The sequence below is a fragment of the Periplaneta americana genome, chromosome 8, assembly GCF_040183065.1.
Source record: "Periplaneta americana isolate PAMFEO1 chromosome 8, P.americana_PAMFEO1_priV1, whole genome shotgun sequence".
NCBI lineage: Eukaryota > Metazoa > Arthropoda > Insecta > Blattodea > Blattidae > Periplaneta > Periplaneta americana.
This window is the reverse complement of record NC_091124.1, coordinates 44,371,345-44,395,263: the sequence shown is the minus strand read 5'-3', so window position 1 is coordinate 44,395,263 and position 23,919 is coordinate 44,371,345. Positions and strand designations below refer to the sequence as shown.

General features: G+C 35.1%; 2 protein-coding genes, 1 long non-coding RNA gene and 1 other non-coding gene across 6 annotated transcripts in view; 2 read left to right on the top strand and 2 right to left on the bottom strand.

The window, feature by feature from the left end:
* The window catches only part of LOC138704696 (putative inorganic phosphate cotransporter), a 54,694-nt gene extending 47,218 nt beyond the window's left edge, over positions 1-7,476 (bottom strand). For both annotated transcript variants that reach the window (XR_011333407.1, XM_069832837.1), the window contains exon 1: positions 7,337-7,476. The gene's annotated coding sequence lies outside the window, so the exon portion shown is untranslated. The remainder of the gene's footprint in view (positions 1-7,336) is intronic.
* LOC138704697 (uncharacterized) overlaps positions 1-23,560 on the top strand; it is a 29,965-nt gene extending 6,405 nt beyond the window's left edge. The window contains exon 2 of the long non-coding RNA XR_011333408.1: positions 23,430-23,560. This is a non-coding gene — a long non-coding RNA (uncharacterized lncRNA). The remainder of the gene's footprint in view (positions 1-23,429) is intronic.
* The window catches only part of Sec63 (translocation protein Sec63), a 45,996-nt gene continuing 36,595 nt past the window's right edge, over positions 14,519-23,919 (bottom strand). For both annotated transcript variants that reach the window (XM_069832834.1, XM_069832836.1), the window contains exons 14-16: positions 23,486-23,611; positions 17,016-17,219; positions 14,519-14,967 (exon numbers count right to left, since the gene is read on the bottom strand). In XM_069832834.1, coding sequence (XP_069688935.1) covers positions 14,824-14,967; positions 17,016-17,219; positions 23,486-23,611 — 474 coding nt within the window. In that variant the 3' untranslated portion in view covers positions 14,519-14,823. The remainder of the gene's footprint in view (positions 14,968-17,015; positions 17,220-23,485; positions 23,612-23,919) is intronic.
* Positions 21,870-21,942, top strand: TRNAN-AUU (transfer RNA asparagine (anticodon AUU)). Its single transcript has one exon. It is a non-coding gene; the product is annotated as a tRNA-Asn (tRNA).

The window sequence follows — 23,919 nt, the reverse complement described above, 5'->3', positions numbered from 1 at the left end:
ATCCAAGAGAAAGCTCTTGAAATTGCCAAAGAACTCAATGTAAGCAATTTTGTTACTAGTAATGGGAGGTTAGAGTAGAGTGCTTTAGAAAACGGCATAACATTGCATTTCGTTCTGTGTCTGGTGAAGAAAGTGACATTGCAACCAATGTTATTGAAGAACAGAAAAAATAGACTGCCTTCAATTCTTGCGGAATATGAACTCAGAGACATTTACAATGTTGGGGGTGAAGTTGTTCTGCCAGCAGTAAAGCTTGGATGACATCATCATTGTTTGAGAATTAGCTATGCGATTTCAATTCCGAGATTAAACGACAAAATCGCAATGTGATCCGTGAAATTGGTGTTTCCTCCCCCAAATACATCACACCTCCAGCCCCTTGATTAAGGTATTATCCAGTCATTTAAATTGAGGTACCGCAAGCGAGTTTTGAAAAGGCTAGTTGCAAGAATGGAAGAGGCTGACATTAATATGCACGATTATTGTACACGCACAGTACTAACAAGTCAATGAAATTCAGTATTTTCATAAAAAACCTCAACCTTAATCAAGCGGCCACCTGATAAAACGGCCATTTTACAAGGTAACTTCAGATGGCCGCTTTAGACAGGTTTCACTATATATATATATATAATATATATATATATATATATATATGGGTCCTGAAAATTTTTCCAGGTTTAAAAGCATATTTCCTCTCCATTGAAAAATGCCCTGTTTTTATTAAGTAATTTTTTTTTAATCCTTGTGCAGACATGTGGCTTTCTTTTATTCATAGCCAAGCCTCAATATTCCATAATACTGTTTAACAAATTGAAGGACAAAAAATATCTTGTTCAACAAATTGAAGGACAAAAACTATCTTGTTCAACAAATTCAAGGACAAAAGCTATCTGTTGTTGAGGTTGCAGTATCTCTCAAGAAGCTGAAATTCATGTTTCAAGAAAGATAGAAGCAACATTTTATTCCTTTGATTGCAAAATCTTACCTGGTTAAGTTCGAAGAGGAGGGTGTGCTTGACAGAAAAGCAGTTGATGGTTGCATTGAAACTATGATTGAATTTTATGGTACATGTGCTCAGTTACCTTGACAGCACGAGTCAGCATTTTGATGATATTCAGGTCTTTCAATTTATTTTGCTTAGATCACCACTAACATAAAAAGATCTTGAAAATGCTGTTCAATTTATCAACAGCACATCCCACAACAAGATCAATGACACTGAGTTATTCGATGAAATTGTACATGTGCAGTCATTTGTGACAGAAGAAAAATTGACTGCATGGAGCACATTAAAAGTGACACCTGATCGGAAGTGGAAGCAAATTTTTTAACATTTCATGAAACATAGTTCCCCTTTTCAGAACCTGTGTATCATTGTTGAGTTTGCTTTATGTTTACCAGGAACCTATGCATCCACTGAAAGGTATTTTGCCTGAAGAACGGCATTTGGACATCTGAAAAGACTCAATTAAAAGTAGATACACTGTGGAATTTACTCATTGTGAAATGTGATTTGCAATTTGAATGTGACAAATTTCATGAACTTCTTCTTCAGAGACCGAGTTTGCTAAGGCAGATTCATTGATCTGGGAAATATCGGTAATGTGTAAATATCCGAGTTTGTCCAAAGTTGTTATTCTCATATATTTGTAACTTAAGATCATTACTAGGGACCGGATTTTTATGTAATTGCATATTATATTCCTTTCAACCTAACTGTATATAAAGAACGAATCTTTGCGAATCTTGTAATTACCATTAATATAATCAAATTTGATACGACATATTTTTACATATTTACCACACATTACATATTATGGCTTGATATTACATAAATCTACATATTTAGGGGGTTTATTCATTTTTACTTCTCTAAAAGGAAAAAAAAAAAAAAACTTCCGTTAGGGAAGTTTACAATTTGAGATACACAGATTTGAAAAGTCTTTTTACCTACCCAAGAAAAGATATATTTCAGCACGAAACACAACGTCCTTAGTTCCAGGCAAACAACAGTTATTAAATGCCTATAGTTTGAGGTTTTAGTAGGTACTTTTTTCTTACAGGGAGCAGCTAAAATGCATGTGTCCCACATCTCCTCTTATTTTCTCCTAATCCAGTAAAACAAAACAGTGCTTGCAGTCATTTCACTCAGTTCTCTAGTTTTAGTACTTACAGTATAAAGTGCATGTGAGTTTATCTACTGCTTTTAACTAACTAAAAGGCCACTGTATCTACAATCCTAACGACAAAAATAAAATCATGGATTGTGATGGACGAAGGTTTCACTACAGATGGAAAAATTGTAATGTGTCAAGCATGCAGTAAAAAAGTCGGGTGCTCTATGAATTCACAACTGGAGAGTCTTACCTATCCTATATCTGCCACATATTGATATTAAATATTTTCATGATTTTACATATTTTGGTAAATATTCAGCTTATTTTTCTTACATAAATATGTACATATTTCACACCTTGATATTACATAAAAATCTGGTCCCTAATCATTATGAAGGAAGAAGTATCGGTACTGAAAAAAAAAAATCTTTATAAGTCATAAAAAGAGTGGTGTGCGGAAAGCTACAGGAAGCTACCCCATTTATCTTTCCCAAGAAAAACTGCAAACATGGCATAAAGAGTCTTTTCACAGTAAAAGATTCCAGATGTAAACTATCCCCCCATTCAGATGTCTGGGAGGGGGGATGCTGGGGAAGGACACATTATGAAGCGTTATACTGATCAAGAACAGGAAAAGAAGTTGGTTAGGTCATTGGCTGAGAAGAAACTGCCTACTGAAGGCTGCAAAGGAAGAAATGGTGAAAGGGAGAAGAGTTTGAGGTAGAAGAAGATATCAGATGATAGACAACATTGGATCATATGCAGAGACTAAGAGGAAAGCAGAAAATAGGAAGAATTGGAGAATGCTAGGTTTGCAGTGAAAGACCTGTCCTTGGGCAGAATGAATGAATGAATGAATGAATGAATGAACGAAAGTCATGTTGATTGATCGTCTATGATTGGGATGGTGTTAATTTTTTGAAATACTATCACTAGAGTTTGGGTTTGTATGCAAAAGTACATTTGAAATGTACACAGCGCTATACTAAAACATGTAGGTATGTACCCTATAACAGTATAATTTTTAAGAGTATGTAGCAGTGGATCCCAAACTGGGGATCGCGACACCAAGGAGGATCATGTAAAGAACTGAATGGGGTGCTGAGATGATTTACGAAATAAAGCAAGAAACTCTGTCAGCATATCCAAGTAACAGACACCAGTAATGGTCTTCATTCTGAAAAAAAAATGGTCCATACATCTTTGTCTGCGTGATTCCCAACTACACATTGGTCTTTAGACTGTCTCTGATATGTTCAATGAAATCCGTTGGAGGTTTGTCGGCCCGTGTCCAGATGGGAATTGTGCAGGGACATCAATGGATGACATGTCAAAAGGAACCAATGAGTGTGTATGAGTGAGTCTGTAGTGTACAATCGTCTTATGAATACAAAAATCATGAACTATATCATTTTCATGGAAATAGTTACTTATTTTATGGACACCCTGTATTTTTCGTATCATATACAGCTAAATTTTCCACGAGTTCTTTAATACACTGGAATGCATCACATTCCTTCTTGTCAAGTAACGTCTACCAGAAAGCAAGTTTCTTTATAAATCCTTTGATTTTTATCTCTGGCTATTTTTTATATTAACATCTTGGCCTTGCATACTACTATTCAAAGTAATCAATTAACTAGCGGACTTACTCGTGTTAATTATGTAAATCTGTGCTGCTTACAGCTATTTCGGTGCTTCATCACACCATCCTCAGAGCCTACTAGATCTTGGCGTCATCTCGAACTTCTCTGCCTGTTATGTGGGTGCATTTGATTGTTGAAAGGTGTTGAAAAGTGAAGTCAAATAGTGTGTGTGTACTGAAATTGATCTGTGTGTTGAGAATTTGATCGGGGTGTGTTTTAGTGTGTTTGTATATTTTGTATTGTTCTAGTGTGTTGAGTTTTTGGTTCTTGGGTTGTATGTGTAGCAGTGGCGTGTGGTGATAAATAATCCTGGTGGTGCACAAATATTTATTATGATTGTGATTATCATCATCATATTATTATTATTATTATTATTATTATTATTATTATAGATACTACGATATAACTATTAACATATGTTATATACTGTAGGTATAGATTTACATAATTTTGTTAGTCAAAAATTACAGTTAATCAGTTTCCTATGTAGGTCCATTAATAGCAAAGTAAAATCTTCAATTTCTATTGCAGCACACCGTAAATAATATTGTTTTCATTATATTGCGTTTTATAACAAAATTCACACGTTCACAAGCATTCAATACGTCTGTCGTCTCATCAGCCTTAACTGCTAAAAAGTCAGCAGCATTCTTTATTTTTTGAAATCTCATCATGGCATACATCAAAATGGCTTGAAGGACTTCGTTCTGTATAGTGTTTGATGTGCTTTTAAACACTGTTCCTCTTTCCAAATGTTCCTTAAGAGTGCGTCTAATTCAGAACTAAAATTGATGAGGCCAAGAAAAATATTAGCGTTTAAGGATGAGTTTCCGTCTTCGTGACCTCTTAAAGCCAACTCAAAAGCTCCACAAAACCGCACGCACATATTTGTTCTTGGTAACTTCATCATTATGAAGTTCGACAGTCTAATTGAATCCAATTGTGTCTGTATGTTTGTTTGACCCAACACTGCTAATTTAATATTATTGTTGACTGTGCAGCTGAAGAACCGTGTTTCTTAATTCTTTCATTCGTGTGCTTCAAATCAATCATACCTGCAGAACTGTAATCAAAATTATTTAGTTACTACGCAAAGTCCTACATACAAACAGAAAAATAAATAAAATTCATAAAACGTACTTGTTTTTGTCAATGAATGTTCGCCGTCGAACAATAGGCAAGGAAAACAAAATACAGCGTCTTTTATATTGCAGCCGCATACTGCATTTTTCGAAGTCCGAAAGTTGAATTATTTTCTTGCCACTTCTCTATTACTGTTCTTAGTCACTTACAGTTTTAATTCCTATGTACATGTACTCATCTTCTTTATTTTCATCTTTTCGTGTAAAGTCTTACAGAAAATTACACATTTAAAAGATTTTGGACACTATTCATTGCAATATTTATGATGGAACGAGCTAACAGCTACTGCAGACAGCTTGAGAACACATCTGAAAGTGCTCCTAACCCCGCCTACGCACACTGTACTGGCTCCCTACCATGCTCCAAAGCCTGCCAGTGAAACACTACTATTGCGCATGCTCCAATGGAACAGTGTGCCGCAAGTGTCGAGCGGTAAACGTAAGTCCCAGGCGTCAACAAGATCAGTACATGTGTGGCGTTATTTTTTACATAGTATTATAATAAAGAATTATGTCGCTCACATAGTCTGCTGCAGCTCATTGATATAAATTTAAAAACATGTGTTATTTGAAGAGGTGGTGCACTGCTCCTGTGCTCCTTAAGAGAAATCGCCACTGATGTGTAGGATTTCCATGTCCGCATTTATGTTATTGTATGTATAGTTAGCATTGGTTATGTGATCAGCGTATGTAGATGTATTGTGTCCTCTGGTTATTGCTTTAATGTGTTCTTTGTAGTGTGTTTGGAATGATCTGCCTGTCTGTCCAATGTAGGACTTGTCGGAACTATTACATGTGAGTTTGTACTGATACAGGCAGAGAAGTTCGAGATGACGCTGAGATATAGTAGGCTCTGAGGATGGTGTGATGAAGCACCGAAACAGCTGTAAGCCGCACAGACTTACATAATTAACACGAGTAAGTCTGCTAGTTAATCAATTACTTATATTCGAAGTGTTAAAAGTAGTGTACGCAAGATTCAAAATGTACTATTCAAAGTTTTTAAGTATCAGTATTCGAAAATTTCAGCAAAGTAGGCTACCAAAAATGATGTTAACGTAATATTTTGTATCATTTTTGCATTGTATTTGTCTATTTGAGTCGCATACGTATTGTCGATTCGTATTTTTCGATTGGGGTAAGTATCCTACTAATTTAGTGGGGATCGCATACAGAAGTCTTCCTCAAAAGTGGATCAGGCTTTCAAAAAGTTTGGGAACCACTGCCATGTAGGATAACCAGAATGAGGAAGAAAAACACACAAAATGTGTTAAATAATTATCATTATTATTTATACCACTGTAAATTATGTTCTAATGCTTCTTTCACACTAATAAAACTTGTTTCAACATATCCACTGCAGTCACACATTTTGAAACAGTACAGTATAGGAATTATCCCATGAATCGAAGTTACCAATTACACCAGAGTTCGTTACAACTACACACACTATATATCAGGAATATTAACACTGCAACACCACCACAATGGAACACTAAACATCTTGTGTGGGTGTAGTCAGCACCCTACAGTTAGACGAAGGCAAACTTGCAGATCAGAGCAAGTGTTGGGTCTACTGATGTTATTCACATATAAAATAAGATAAGATGAGGATTATAGGTCCTTTATGAGCCTCACCCTAATACAAGGTCAAAATAAAAATTAACAATAACATAGAGGTGGATGAATGCCCTCAAATTGGGCATGCATGTTACATAACTCATACTTTAATTGAGGTTATGATTACTACAACTATTACATTTAAAAAGGGTAAAATAAATAAAATGAATTACTAAGAAATGAAAATTCTGGAATATTCAAAACGGAGAATGGTATGGATGAGTTGAATTTCATTTTACTTGTATAAAATGCATACAATTTGCAATATTTGTCGTTTAAATTTTGACCACACACGCAATTTGTGAACATATTAAAAAAACAATAATTAAAATAATTTCATATCCCTTTACATATTGAAAACTAACATACAATGAGATGCAGACAGACATTTCTGAATTCAATAATTACTGTATAGATTTCTCCTTTCCAAATCTATAATTTCTTACTGTGACAGAACTAAAAATTATTAAGGTTAACAACAGGCCTACTATAGTCCGTCCGCTCTTAGTTTGGGTCCTAATGGAAACGTAAACCACGTGCTCATTCTACTCAGTAGTAGTTCACAGTATAAATCCATGTACAAATGGAAAACAAAACATTGGTCTGGTGTGTACAGGTCTGGTTTTTGGCGGAAGGATACAATTTGTTTATTTACATTACAAGTTAGAACCTATTCTAAGAGTGAACGGAGTATACACAGGTTGAATTATTACAAAAACAGTAATATTAGGAGTTTTACATCACAAATTTAAAGCAAATATGCTACAAATTAGTTATCTTGTTTGAAAAGATACAGGTGCAATATTACCTGAATGGCTAGAACATCAGCTTCCCATGCTGTACACTTGAGATCGAATCCCAGGGTCTGGTGAACAAAGATGCCAATGGGGACAGATTTTCTTGGGGTACTCCCATTCTCCCTGCCATCATATCACACCATTTCTTCGCATGCCACAATCACCATTATCACCAATGCAGTAGCATCAGAAAACCACTGCATCTTGCCATCTTCCCCAGCAGGCCAACTCTATGAACTGATATGGTGAACACTCTACGAAGCAAGAAACCATGGGAATCCCTACAGTTGATGCTGATGTCTCAATATTCAGGTGCAACACCATGAAAGAAAGAAAATAGTTATAAACCATCCATTTTCAGAAGTTTGTAAAGAGTGTACACACACCATAAGACTACTTCATTAGAATTTTTTTTCCCCATAAAAAGAATCAATTAAAACTTTTTTTTTATAATTTTCACAACCATTAGAGAGTTCTGCTAAAAATAGATCAGCTAAATTTAGAATATCTCTGACATATAATTCAATATAATTTTATTTTATTTTTTACTGTGAAGAAATATTTATGTTTTCCCTTGTAGATTTCATATATTCAAGAATAACTATGTACACTACGTAAGCTTACTCAACCATGAACCAAACCCCTTCTATGATTATATGTAACTTACATATTAATTTAAGACTGATGCGATATCCCCTATGAATGGAAATTGTTTGGCTTATATGACTTCTTTGGTCCCACTTTCAACTAAATTTAGTATAATGGATGCTCCAAACAACAGCTGACAATCACTTGACCTATTCGTATGTCATCTGTCTGTCTGAAATGCTCTTATAATCACACCAGGTAATTCCTTGCATATTTTATGTAAAAATATCCTTCTCTCTTTCTTTTCCCTTTCACATTTCAAAGGTCTGGCTTTAAAATAATAAAATAACATTTAAATACATATTATAAAGAAATACAGTAGAACCACAACAAAACGAGTATTGTTACAAATAAAATCTCATTAAATAAAGACACCATTTGTAAGTACGATCCTGCTATATCTTCCATCTCGTCACTGCATAAACATTTCTGATAATGCGTACTGAACCAGTTCTCTGCAATGTTGATGATATTAATCTTTAAAACGTCCACTGAAATAAATGCATTAAATTATTATTATTATTATTATTATTATTATTATTATTATTATTATTATTGTCATCAACATTCATGTCGCAACAATAATGAAGCTACAGATCATGAGAAACAAAAGAACTCACACTCATTTTCTTTCAGTTCCGAACAGAGTACACATAATGGAAGAACAACAGAAATATTGTTACAATTTCGTGTACTGCATTTTCGGATTAAAACCGTAAGGATGAACATTATACCAAGATAAGCAATTCTTGTTATAGAGGACTTTCGTTTAATTTCACCAACTCTCGTTAAAATGGGGCTCCACTGTATTGCTGCAAAATAAACAATATAATAAGTTTACTTGCTGGAAGACTAAAGACTGCAGAAACGTTTTTTAAGAAATCAGACCTCAATTATCCTGCGTTTCCAAGTCTTGACTCAAAACAACGATCAAAATCATGTTTGAAAACACAGCCTTCGCTTTCCTTCTCTTAATAGCTACTTTAAAGTGTGTTATTTTTATATTTATATCCTGGGATGTAACTCTCACAATATAAGTTCCCCTTTCGTCTGTTGATCAAATGGCTAAAGAATTGTTCTTTTCACGCTGGAGATCTAAGTTAAAATTCTGACAAGTCCAAATGGAATTTGTGTTAAAAAAGAAAATAATTAATTGATTAACACGAGTAAGTCCACTAGTTAATCAATTTATTATATTCAAGTGTTAAAAGTAGTGAACGCAAGATTCAAAATGGATAAAAAAAAAGAAAGCCTTATTGCAGTTTTATTCAAGTATTCCTACCATTTCTGCCATCAATACACTATTTTTCAATAATAATTCACAATCACGCTTTAACACTAATGTAATACAACGATAACACTGACATCTGAGTACTAGGGTATGACAAATAAAACAAACAAATGTAGACTTTTGTTACATGAAAGGGTGATTCAATTGAAAATAAACATATTCTAGTCTCTATAAAATCCATAAAAATGGATAAGGATGAATTTTAACATGTCAAAAATTTACAGGATTACTTTAGTCACTGTCCTAATATTGCAAAAGTGTCCTAAAGTGAAAGAATAGATGTTTAACATTATAAATAACACCAAATAATATAATTTCTATTAATATCTAAATCTTAAAACTGATAAAAATAACTATTCATGAAACAAATCATTGCTGTAACATAACAGACAAAAATTTCATCCATCTTAACAAGACTTAACCTGAATTCAATTCTGCTGAAAATTTATGTGGGATGTTTTGTACCAGATGGACATGTTACAATCAAATCCTGTATTCTGACAATGGGGAAGTATGACTGAAGAATCTTACAGGATCCACACACAACACAGATACCACATTTGCCAGCTCATCTGATAAGATATTTTTCTCAGCAATCCCCACTTTGAGAATGAGAACAAAATTTAGTAGACTTAGTATTATTCGTTCAATAAATCATAACATGAAAAACTACAGTAAATACCATAATTTACCTCATAAGCTTAAAGATATAATTTCTTATTGTATGAGAATAGTGACTGAAAACACCTACCTACATTAAAAATTAAATTAAACACTATTTAACAACATCACAGTAATTTCATACTATAATTGATAAAGAAGTATGTAACGGTAATAGAATTACATGTTCTTTGTATTTAATTCAGATATTTTTTAAACATATTTTTAAAATAAACAAGAGAAATGAAAATCCTGTCTAAAATTGTTGGCACCGCAAAAGAAGATAAAACCAGAAATGAAACATAAGATGTGAGTGATAAATTTAGTCAACAAATGATTGGCTGGTGGAACGAAACTGACCAGACACAGGTCATCCCACAGTAAAAAAAACAATATTTAAGTGTTTTTCAAAATTATGGGCATTGTTGTCAGCATGTACAGAGAGGTTATAAAGTGGGCGTACCCACCATGTATTACAACACTATGAAGGGTATGGTTGACTGATTGATTGATATGGACATGTACCTGATAATTTAACAATCCAAGACATCGGTATGAAGACCTTCATTTTCATAGCACAGCTGAATCCTGCGCCATGTCCTGGCAGATGTTTTGCGGAGATAATCAAGAGTTACTTCGTTGAAGACATCTTCCACAGTTGCTCGTAATTCTACCATTGTGTTATAGTAGTAATTTTAGCACTTTGTCCTTGATGAACCCCCAGAGAGCATTATCAGGTGTTGTGAAATCAGGACTTCGTGGAGGCCAGGCAAAAGGAGCTTGATCATCTGCAGATCCTCTTCCAATCCACCAGTTGGGAAAGATCGTATTCAGGTATTGGCACACTTGCAATGCTAAGTGTTGTTGCAACAGTGTTGCTTTCCTTGGCAGTTCCACACCAAAGCGGTCACGAAATTTCATCTTCACTGTTTCCATGATGTTGCCGGTATGAGGTATTTCATGAAGCCAAACCGCTGTCACTAATCTTTGTTCGATGGTAAATAGACTCTGGTCAGACATGTTTGTTTACAACTGCACGGTTACCATGGCACCAATGTAAGGATGGGAGTACCAACATTCACATTCAACATTCACAAAGTAAGTGAAATAAGAATACATGGGGATACACCCAGTCTGTAAATGAAATTTTGTTATAGCAAATGCCAAAATAAAAATAAAAAAAATCCAGTTTAATTAAAATTATTTTCTGGTCCTTTCCAATTTATATACATTTTATATGTTAAAAAAATTCACATTAACAGATGTCACCGTAAAGAAAATTTCAATCACTTTTTTAGGCAGTTATTTAAGGATGCTCTATCAATTACTATAAAGAAAATTTCAGTCACTTTTTTAGACAGTTACAGTAGAACTCCAATTATCTGAACTCCAAATATCCAGATCGCCAATTGTCCAGATTACATTTCAGGACTGTTTGAAATTGTTTATTCAAAGAAAGTTGCATATGTTTAGGCTTTTTTTAGTTCGTTACTGTACTACCATACATAAGTAAAGTTCTGTTCTGTATGGAATATGAAGAGTTCTTATAATTTTAATCGATATAAAATTCTATTTTGTTTGAATATGTGTAACTTTTTCATTATAAACTGTCGGTCTACAGTCATTTTGCACTTTTAATACATGCAGTAGCTTACTACTGTTGTTTCTAGATTTTTTTCATTTCCAACTCAATTATCCGGATCGTACTACCCCCTATTAGTCCAGATAATTGGAGTTGTACTATATTTAAGGATGCTGTATCAATTACTATAAGGAAAATTTCAGTCACTTTTCAGACAGTCATTTAAGGACGCTGTATCAATTAGCATTGGTGGAATTTATGACAGCAAAATGAGGCTGAGGATTCGCCAGAGATTAGTTAACATTTCTTTCTGTGCCAACTCCAAACACCCAGTTAAGTCAGCATATACAAGACTAATGGCTACCGTCCTTTGCGATGGTGAATAATCACTTGCTCAACGGTATGCAAAAAGATGTATTAAAACTTAGTGTAACAGAGTAGTAAGTTACTGTAAGTAAATCCCACAAAACCAATGCTTCCTGACACTAGTACCAGTAAATAATGAAGTGTACAATGCTACATTCACAGAGACAACATGTTTTCAACAGAACCACCCTTTCAGTATAGGAGGAGGGGATATATGTAGTTATTAAAACTGCTGAAACTTCATTAAAAATAAAAGTATTTTATTCACAAATGAACTGGGTTTCTCTATAAAAAATAGCCTTCAATTATCATTGGGCTGCTGAAAACTGGTCCATCCACAGCTTTTCAAACATCCAAGAACTTCTCTTCCCAAGAGATCTATAATTAAACAGCCTGTGACTGGGCATTTGTAACGTGCTTGTATCAACTATTCTGGTACTTCCTGATGGCAGGTCGTCATTTCAGTTTTTGCTTGGGGGGGGGGGGGGGAAGCATTTTTAAGGAAGACCTTACAGAATAGGGTATACAGCATGGTGAACTCCCATACCGTAAACCGAGGTAAACTTGATCATGAAACAAAACAAAAAAAAAAAAAAAAAAAAAATGTTCCATTAGATTAGATAACATACACAGGGTGATTCACGAAGATTATGCCATACTCTAGTATCTGATATCTGAAATCATTTTGAAGAAAAAAGTTCATATATACATTTGTCCGATTTTGGATAGTTTTATTGATAAAAGAAATTTTAATTTTAATTTACAAAAAAATTGTACCTTTATTTACAGTAAGTAACAACCACTAATGTAGCAAAGAGTAACGCCTTGGATTCATTTGAGCAAAGTCATTAACTAGCTCGTCTTATATTTCTTAAGCATGTATAAAAGTGGAATATTCTAATATCAAAAGTACAGTTCTCACATTTTTTCTTTTAGTAGTACTCAATTATTATTTTTTTTTAATCTTAAACTCAGCCCTAAATGACGCCTCTGCATGATGGTTTTAGTGATTGCTGTGATGTTTAATTTCATTAAGACATCTTCACGGTAAAGAGTACAATCTGCCAATAATATACAATTCAAATATGACTTCCTTTTGCTCTTCAACAAATACCTCTTCTTCGGATTCAGCATAACATTCAGAGGTGAATTCTGGGTTCATTTGCATTTCTACTACATTGTTTATGTGATGCTTCTTTCTTGAGCTGGTTGGATTATAAGAGGCTTACTGAACATTTCCTACCATTCCTAGAACACTAAATCCGGACGCATTACAGACGATAACAATTTGAGGCACTGCCCACATTATTCAGAAGATGTTTGGCTTCCTAATCGTAGTTCTACAAAAGTAGAGCATTCTCGATTACCAATACTCTTATTTCTTCAACTTACAGTTGTGTGAAAATTAATAATAATAATAATAATAATAATAATAATAATAATAATAATAATAATAATAATAATAATAAATCCTATACAGAAGTGCAAACTATTGCCACATAAAAATACCCTGTAACTTATTAAATGCATCCAGTCACCCCCATTTATTCCATCCCTACTCCCGAGGAAAATAGCCTGTAACCAGCAGTGTACATGACCCCTGGAAGAAAAGTACTTTGTGTTCTTCCATCTGAAAAATCCATCTCGTTCAGTATGTTTCAGCTCATAATGGTTGGGCTAAGAGACAAGCCACTGGATCAGCAAGGATGACATCTTGAGTCCATTCCACAAAGGTATGGTGTTATACATTACAAATTACTGATGAAAGATGTTGTAAAGTATGGAATTGTATCTTTCTGTTCCACAAAAGAATTATAGTGTCTTGTACATTACCAATGAATCGTCCCAAGTGAGATCACATCAATAAACATACTATGTCATAATATTAAACAGCTGTTTATCTTCGTATTTAATTCATCGAATTAGGTCATGTTTGTCTCCTTAATAGTAAGATTCGTAGTATACTGTAATATTCTACAAATTCTGTAACCCTGCAATGTTATTTATTTTAGTTTACTTCATTAATAATGAAAAATTAATTCTTTATTAATATCATGTTCTTCTGCGATCCCTGCATAATGCTCCTTGATAAGTTTCTCATACAAGCCAACATATGCCACTAATAATGATGTTCACTTGTCAAACTTGTTACGAAATTACAAACATTGCAAAATTATTGAAATGGTCCCAAAGCAGATGAAATTGTTTCTTTTGAAGGAAATATAAGCAAGATAAGATATTCTATAGTACATATTTATCAACATATATCTTAATATTACGAAATAAATATATTTAAATCGCATTAGTATATGAATGTATTAGTCTCCTTTCATTGGTAGAGAATACTTGACAATTCACTAGTGAGTTCCAAATACTAGTACTTTTGTGGAACACAATCATGAAGCTTCATTGGTAATTTGTAAGTAAGGAGTGGTAAAGTACTGCTGTAGAAAAGTCTTGTAGAACACAAACTTTAGTATTTATACTACTTACTACAGAATTTACTTGTAATGTACAACGGCATATCTTTGTGGAATAGGCCCCTGGTGTAGAAACAAAAGAGAAGGTATTTCATCCATCTATCACTTCTGCATGTCTTACTAATACAGAATTCTTAAACACTGTTCATAATCACAAAACTACAAATTCCCAACACCATTAAAAAATTTAATATCCCTGGATATAAAAAAGAAAAAGAGAAACAGGTAACTGTAACTTGGCAACAAGAACAAGCCTTGATCCCTGTTTGCAGCGACATAAATTATACAAGAAATTACAACAGCATTTCATACATCTGGCCACGACATGATGCAACTCAACATACTGAAGGATGTGTGATAAATAACATAGTAGAAAGAAATACTCAATTTAACATAGCAATAAAACAATATAAAAATTACTAAAAAATAGTAAATATTGCATGTGAGGAGCGCCACTGTGATTTAAACTGTTCAGTCCTGGTCTTCCTCTACGTCTTCGTCTGTGGTGAACTCTGAAATGTCACTGCCGTCACCCTCTGGTTCCTCCTCCTCGTCATCCAGCATGTCCCACTGCGGATGTTCTGTGGGCACTTCAGGGGCCTCCTTCACGTCCAGCTGCGAACACAGCAGGCAATTCAAATTCATTCCTGATTTACTTGCCCATCCACAGAAGCAGATGAATGACACCACCATCGATGCCACCTCTTTTGTAATATACAGTAAAGACATAAGACAATGTTTCTATTACGAATTTCTTTTCTGCTTATTAAGGTTTTTCCTTTTACTTTCTCATTATACGGATTTATAAAGAGAAAATTTACAACGAGCTTGATTTCTATTGGTAGTTGTTAATTCAGTACTGTGCAGGGTAGTTAGGACAAGAGTGAATTTCAATTAAATTACACATTGCATTGCATTGTTGTTGTATACATTTCGCTTGAAAATATTGCAACAATGTACCACCAGTAAGGACAGTTAATTTAACGGACCATTCTTTCATTATGAATTAATTTTTAGTGGTGTTAAAACAGCTTTTCCACTTCAATTATTTTTTTAGTTTTTCTGAGTGTTTTTTTTTTCTATGGGTGTCACACCCTGTAAAAAAGCAAAGATTATTGCTCTTAGTGAAAATATACAGATGAACGTAAGGGCTATTCCATCTCAAATCAATCGAAATATAGAGAAAATTGACCTTGCAATTTTTAAATACAATGAAACTTTTTCTGTCCGTAGAGAACTGTGATACAATGCTTTGTGCAAAGTTTGAGGCATCAGAACTTAATAGTGTTTAAATTAAAAATATTTAAATTTATCGTATTTTCATAAAATTAGCAACTTTAAACTGTTGTGGCTCCGAAACCCTTTCACCCAATGATCAAAATCATGGTTTATTTTCATGCTGAGAAGTTAAAGCTTATATTGACATGTAAACAGTTTTTCTTACTTTTTATGGAAATGGAGAAATTTAGATTTTTCTTCATTAAGACGCCTTTTCCCACGAAAAAATATTTTAAAAATATATGGTTAGATTTCGCATTGAAAGTACAAATAAACACATATTTTTTTACTGGTGCAACGTTGATAAGAAAGTATTGAAAATATCAAATAAAGAAAATAAATAGTACACGCATGAACTAACCAGCTGATTGTGAGGCGGGAGCTAGCCGAGGTAAACAAGGCCAGGAGATAATAAACACATGATGTGTTGTCTAGTAGCGCATAGCTGGGCTAGCTTTATCACAAGTTTTCATAAACACAGAAGTAAAATGACGCCCAATGCTCGCTTATCTTCAGCTCTCAGCCAGTGTGTGTGGTACTGCGCAGTTCAAGTCTAGGCGTGTGAAAATAATCTATTTAATACCCTCGAAACTTATTGCCGTGCCATTAAGCAAACAATGCCGAATCCCTCTTAATAATGCAAGATTTTTTCTCAATACTTTTTTACATTTTTACAAATGGGCAAAAAGCCTAAAAGTAAGTAAAATCAGATTATCTGTCTCTCTGTGTACAATAAAAATAAGGATTACTTCTTAACATAATCTACCAAATGTCAGCTTCAAAATGAGCTCTCGTTCAATGTTCTGAAGTAAATGGTTCCAGAGTTCTGAGCGCTGAAAGATGCTTGTTTGTCTAAAATACGCTAAATTTGTCGTTCAACAATACGAAAATCGTTTGACTTTCGATAGTATATTTTTGCAAATGCACTCTCCTCAGCACCTTGTGTAAATAGGGAAAAAAATTAGGATATAAAAAATGCGAGGTTTTTTTACTGATCAATTTCATATGGAATGGCCCGTAAGGAAGATAGCAATTGTCTGTTGGCCTCATTTGCATTTTAAACTAATTTCAAAGGAAAATATAATAAAATGGGATTTTAGGTCAAACTGATAGGATGACTGGAACACCCATCGGCGGGTTGTGTAACTGACATGTACAGTCTGTGTCACCGTTTTTGGTGTGTGAAATAAGTAATGGGAACGTTAAGTGCGAGTGTTTTACATTTGCCGCAGTCAGTCTAACAACTGTGTTTGGCAAATGGCTGATGTGACGTCTATAGGAAATGGTACCATTCTCAGCTGCACTAGCAACATGCTCACAAACTGGGCACTATATATCTAGGACACATCCCAGAAACACTGGCGCCAGCTGTACAATAAACATACCTTAATGTCGTGCGTCTGGTCAAACCCAAGATAGGAATCTGAGCGAAGGCAGACAGTAAATGTGTACACCCCAGGCCATCGAGGGGCAGTGAACTTCAGCTGCACTTCCTCTTCTTCCACTAACGCAGTCACGTGATATGGAGATGTCAGCAACGTCCGGCTCTTGCGGTCACTTATGTAAACCCACCAATACTCCTGCTTGTCCTGAAACATTTACAAGTTAATGTAACGATTACAATTCTGGTGGAAAAGCAGGAACAGATTGTACTTTTCATTCATACCAAAGTGGAAACTTGGTCCAAGTTTAAAGAGGATGAGTAATATCTTGTTGAGGAAAATGTGCTCATAGAATGAGTATACTCCATATACAGTAAAATCCCTCGTATCCGGCACCCCAATAACCAGCAATACCAAACAACAGCACTTTTGGCTAGGCCAAAAAAAAATCATTCATGCGAAAGGGAAGAGTCTGACGTGAAGATGTGAGTGGTTTTCTTGGATCGCACATGCCGCATATTGTGTTTACTCTTTACACTATTCACCCGTGAAAACATAGACAGAAAACCCCATTATGCCCCTGGAGTAGATCAGGAAGCATTGGTAAGCTGTCACTTGGGCCTTGCAAACAATGCGCAGAGACAATATCTTTAAATTTACCACTTGAACTCGCCCGTTTCGAAGGGGTGTTGGATGAGTCTAAATAGGAAAGTATGATATTCTCTATTATGCTGTAGCGCATAAAAGTTTAATCCAAGTAATAGATAGTATATATAAACAAGTAGACATAAGAGATATGTTAAAGAGATTCAAATCATCGAGAGCTACTTCATCTTCATAATTGTGACATTGGCTACATTGCTCTTCACATCACATGGCTGCCATTTAAAACTGTCATAAAATTACGAAAACTTTTAGTATTCTTTACGCTATTATGTATTACAATAATTATGAACTGATGAATGTACATTACCGTATTCAGTAGTAAAAATAAACATTGTACATATTTCAAAACTTTATTTTTAAATATCTATACGAAAATTACTAAATTTCAACATGGAAAAAAATATTTCTGCAGTACAGTGTGTCTACATAACCTATAAACGTATTTTCGAATTATCCGTCAAAATCAGTTGTCCGGCACAGGCTTTGTCCCACAGTTGTCGGATATGAGGAATTCTTACTTACAAATGGCTTTTAAGGAACCCGGAGGTTCATTGCCACCCTCATGTAAGCCCGCCATCGGTCCCTATCCTGTGCAAGATTAATCCAGTCCCTATCATCATATCCCACCTCCCTCAAATCCATTTTTATATTATCCTCCCATCTACGTCTCGGCCTCCCTAAAGGTCATTTTCCCTCCGGTCTCCCAACTAACACTATATATGCATTTCTGGATTCGCCCATACGTGCTACATGCCCTGCCCATCTCAAACGTCTGGATTTAATGTTCCTAATTATGTCAGGTGAAGAATACAATGTGTGCAGTTCTGCATTGTGTAACTTTCTCCAATCTCCTGTAACTTCATCCCTCTTAGCCCCAAATATTTTCCTAAGCACCTTATTCTCAAACACCCTTAACCTATGTTCCTCTCTCAGAGTAAGAGTCCAAGTTTCACAACCATACAGAACAACCGGTAATATAACTGTTTTATAAATTTTAACTTTCAGATTTTTTGACAGCAGACTAGATGATAAAAGCTTCTCAACCGAATAATAACACGCATTTCCCATATTTATTCTGCATTTAATTTCCTCCCGAGTGTCATTTATATTTGTTACTGTTGCTCCAAGATATTTGAATTTTTCCACCTCTTCGAAGGATAAATCTCCAATTTTTATATTTCCATTTCGTACAATATTCTGGTCACGAGACATAATCATATACTTAGTCTTTTCGGGATTTACTTCCAAACCGATCGCTTTACTTGCTTCAAGTAAAATTTCCGTGTTTTCCCTAACCGTTTGTGGATTTTCTCCTAACATATTCAAGTCATCCGCACAGACAAGAAGCTGATGTAACCCGTTCAATTCCAAACCCTGCCTGTTATCCTGAACTTTCCTAATGGCATATTCTAAAGCGAAGTTAAAAAGTAAAGGTGATAGTGTATCTCCCTGCTTTAGCCCACAGTGAATTGGAAAAGCATCAGATAGAAACTGACCTATACGGACTCTGCTGTATGTTTCACTGAGACACATTTTAATTAATCGAATTAGTTTCTTGGGAATACCAAATTCAATAAGAATATCATATAATACTTCCCTCTTAACCGAGTCATATGCCTTTTTGAAATCGATGAATAACTGATGTACTGTACCCTTATACTCCCATTTTTTCTCCATTATCTGTCGAATACAAAAAATTTGATCAATAGTTGATCTATTATGCCTAATGATGATCCCCAATAATTCTACTGTACTTAATTGATTCCCATTTTCGATTTGTGACAGTATATTGGTGGTTTACATTCTCAACCTCTGAGAGTATGAATCTACATATCGCAGCTTGGAAAGAAGACAGCCACATGTGCAAAAACTGTACTAATAAGATATTTTAAGTTTAATATGTAATAGCTTCATTTGATTTGCAGTAGTACTGTATAGATAAAATTACACTCTGCCTCCAAATTTTAACCTATCGCTTGTTGCCATATAGAAACAGATAGAGAAAGTTTTACTCTATTAGGCAGCAGTCTTATCACAGTCTAATATATACAGTCACGAAGCTTGAGTTGTGAGGGTACTAGGAACAATAGACTATGCAGGTACTATTTCGCATTGTGATGAGGTGATAGTAGCAATCCTAGAGGTTAGCAACTATCTATGGATGCATATTTACTACGTATTGAGCTTTGTGACTGTATATACCGGACTGTGGTCTTATCTCAATTCATGAAATTTTTGCACTTGTAGCCCTCTTGTTTTCAAGGTGCGATATTTCCACATTTCTCCATCAGAAGTAGTGATGTGAACAGGAAAATTTTCAAATAGGAAATTTTCCCAGGCAAGCCAACTTATTAACTGATCTTAAAGTGTTTCACCTGGTACAATCAAAATTTTAAGTTCTGTGTGACTGAAGATTAATTTCTTTGCTTCATCTCGGATTACCTATTTACACAACTTGTATTTACTCATTTAACTTTATAGCATCCATTGTACTGAAAAGACAGTTGAATATCCCCCAGAATAAGCGTATATGGTGCAGGATTTCCCTATGTACTTATATCCTTATTCTGGGGGAGGGATTCAGTTTTTGTCTGTGTCAGCAATTTCTAATACTTAAATTCCTGGTATTAAGATAGATTTTGTTCATACTAAGTGTCTGCAAATCAGTTCATTAAGGATTGCTGTTCTTTAACTGTTGTTGTTAGTTGGATTGCTGTCCAATGACAAGTTTGAACCTCACAAATGATACCAATAAGGCACCACTTATCAGGCAAAGCCAACTACGCCAGAAGATAATGGGATAAGGTGGCCAGTTTCTTTCCCCCTCCATTGCATACATTGCCAACTAGCTCATTAAGGATTAATGCTCATTATACATACAGTCCAACCTCGATAAAACGAAAACAAATATAACGATAAACCCTGTCCCAAAGATAAATTTTATCAGTCTTGCTGTATTTCCTACACTTTAAACATGTTTTATCCATTATTACAATGATAGTCAAATTTTGGAGAAATCATTATGGAATCATAAAATCATAATTTTTTTTTAAATTTACTTGGCTCTTATGTTCAATATTTCACTTTACACTTGGTATCGCGCCTTAAAGATGTTTTCCCATTGCTGCATCTAACCTCTTACATATTTTTGTTGACCGATCTTGATATTCTGTGCAAGGAATGTGTTACAACAGAAGTCCCCTTAACAGGATTTGCCTTTATGATTCCTGCCACTGGCATCTTTCACATTAGTGTTAGCTGTTAATGATGGCAGATGTAACACGAAAACATATCATTTTGGAGATTAAATTAACTGTATTTAGTGATTTATACAGGGGACTGAAGCAGACTGAAGTGGCTAGAAGGTATGGGTTTGTGCAGTCAACGCTGGCAACAATGATAAAGAAATGCAAGGAAATAAAGGACAATGTCGCTAGTGGTCAAATTAATCCTGAACATAAGGGTTTAAAAAATATGGGCGGCAAAAAGACGTTGACAGTGCTACCTTGAAGTGGTTTAACGAAATGAGAGCACATTGCATTCCTACAATAGGCCCTATTCTGTGTCAAAATGCGATTCGAACTTTAAAGCAAGAAATAGTTGGCTACAGTATTTTAAAGATAGACATGCATTACTTTCATTAAAGTGGTACCAGGATAAGAAAAATCAAGCAAATCAAGCTTTCAGGTATAACAATTTTTCCTTTGTAATTATTCAAATCAACTTTACAGGGAGTTATACCTGAAAGCTTGATTTGCATAATACACGTCACTGTTCGTTGACAGAAAACCACAATTTAAGTCACACAGAGTTAGTGTGCACTCAATGTTAGTTGCTTGACGGTTGTCAGCCCACTTTGAGGTCTGTGGATAGAGGGAAAAATTGGATCAGTGTCTGGTTCAGTTCCTGGATAGCTCAGGTGGTAGAGCGTTGGTACGTTTAACCCAAGGTCCCAGATATGATGCCCAGCCCCGGAACAATTTTTCCCTCGAAATTATTTAAATCAACTTTACAAGGAGTTATACCTGAAAGCTTGATCTGTATAATACACGTCACTGTTTGTTAACAGAAAACCACAATTTAAGTCACACAGAGTTAAGTATGCATTCAATGTTGGTTGCTTGACGGCTGTAAGCCCACTTTGAGATCTGTGCATATAGAGGGAAAAATTGGATCAGTGTCTGGTAGAGTTCCCGGGTAGCTCAGTTGGTAGAGCGTTGGTCAATTTAACCAAAGGTTCCGGGTTCGATACTCGGCCCCGGAACAATTTTTCCCTCGAAATTATTCAAGAAAAATCAAATAAGGTAATCCAGTGGTTCCCAAAGTGGGTGTCGCAACCCCCAGGTCGGTTGTGTAAAGAGATGAGGGGGTCGCGAGATGATTTACGAAATATAATATTTATTTTGCATTTAGAAACAAATAACGCGGAATATGAAAGTAAAAAAACCTTTCAGCAGTTACAAAATAAAAAATAAATAATGTGATAAGTGTGTCTGTTTTTCAGATCTAGTCCCTCAAATTTGAATTAATTTTATTTTAGAAATCTCACCATTTGTGAGCTGCCACGAAGGACAAAGAGTACTTTAAGCACATAATGTGATTAAAAGTTCATTGAAACATTGATTTGGTTTTGAAAAATGCAACTCCTACACACAGTGATATCTTTTCCAAGTTCGAGATTTCTCGCTTTTGTTTTGATGGAATCATAGATGAGAAACTTAATTTGTATGAATACGAGGTTGCAAATGTTATAAAAAATTTAAGAGCATCTTTTGCAAACTCGAGGTATTCTTTTGATGCAAAACTGGTGAATGCTCTGCAAAACAAGGTCCAGTTTTCAACATTCCATCAGAAGGAACATATTTCAATGAGTTTTTCCTTCATATCTTTTTTTGGAATTTCAGTCAGTTAAATGCAACACATTCATTATCCATCTGTGACTACCGTAATTGTTTTGAGTTTCTTCTGGAAAATACTAAAAAAGCTGTTGTTTAAAATCGTGGTATCCAGTAAAATTATAGTTGTTTACAATTGTACAGGGATTTGTATTTTTGGAATGAAGTCAAGAACCTGTACAGTAGTGGGGAGGGAAGGTTGCAAACTGAAGTCTCGCCCAAAAATGGGTCATGCCTTCAAAAAGTTTGAGAACCACTGGGGTAATCAATTTGTAAGAGAAAGTTATTTCATAGGGTGTAATGTTATTTTATACTTATTTCTCCTATATTCCCCTTTCAGAACATAAATTCTGGCAAAATTTCATAACCTCTCAATATAACAATAACCAGTACAATTTTTTATTGGTTATTTTACGACGCTTTATCAACTGCTATGGTCATCTAGCATCTGAATGAGATGAAGGTGATAATGCCAGTGAAATGAGTCCAGGATCCAGCACTGAAAGTTACCCAATGGGTTGAGGGAAAGCTCCGGAAAAAACCTCAACCAGGTAATTTGTCCCAACCAGGATTTGAACCCGAGACCACTCGTTTCAGTCAGGCATGTTAAATGTTATTTTACAAAACCCTACAATTTTTATAGTCCTCAAAGAAAGTTGTATCGAGGTTTGACTGTAATTATTTTTACTCCAAATGTGTCTTCAACAAACTAAGTGGTCTACTTTTCTCGGCTCGAGCGACATCTGTGAGCTCACTTGTAGGGTCAGAGCAAATAACGAATTAATAAGTCTTACTTGAAGAAAATAACATGCCACTTCTTTAGTGATAGAAACATAAAACGTGTATTTCTTTACAGATTTCAAGATACACTTTATGCAGCATCAAAGTACTCTTGGTTCGAATCTGACTCACCTCTGGGAAAAATGGACAGTGCACACTGTGTGACTGTTTGCTGCGGCCTTCCAGCACCTTCTCACGTTTTGATAACCGAGTTTGAAACTTCTCCCATTCTGTGTCGTCATCCTCCGCTGTGGATCCCTGAGACAACCAGTGCACACAATGTTTATAGAGCACTAAGCAATCTATTAAATAGAATACACACATTCAACAGAATATCCATATTCAATGAATTGAAAACAGCAGCAAGTAACTCCCGAATACGATGAAAGAGTAATGGAACGGAGAAAAATGCTCTCCGGCACTGGGATTTGAACCCGGGTTTTCAGCTCTACGTGCTGATGCTTTATCCACTAAGCCACACCGGATACCCACCCCGGCGCCGGACAGAATCGTCTCAGTTTAAGTTCCAACTCTTGGATTCCCTCTAGTGGCCGCCCTCTGCACTA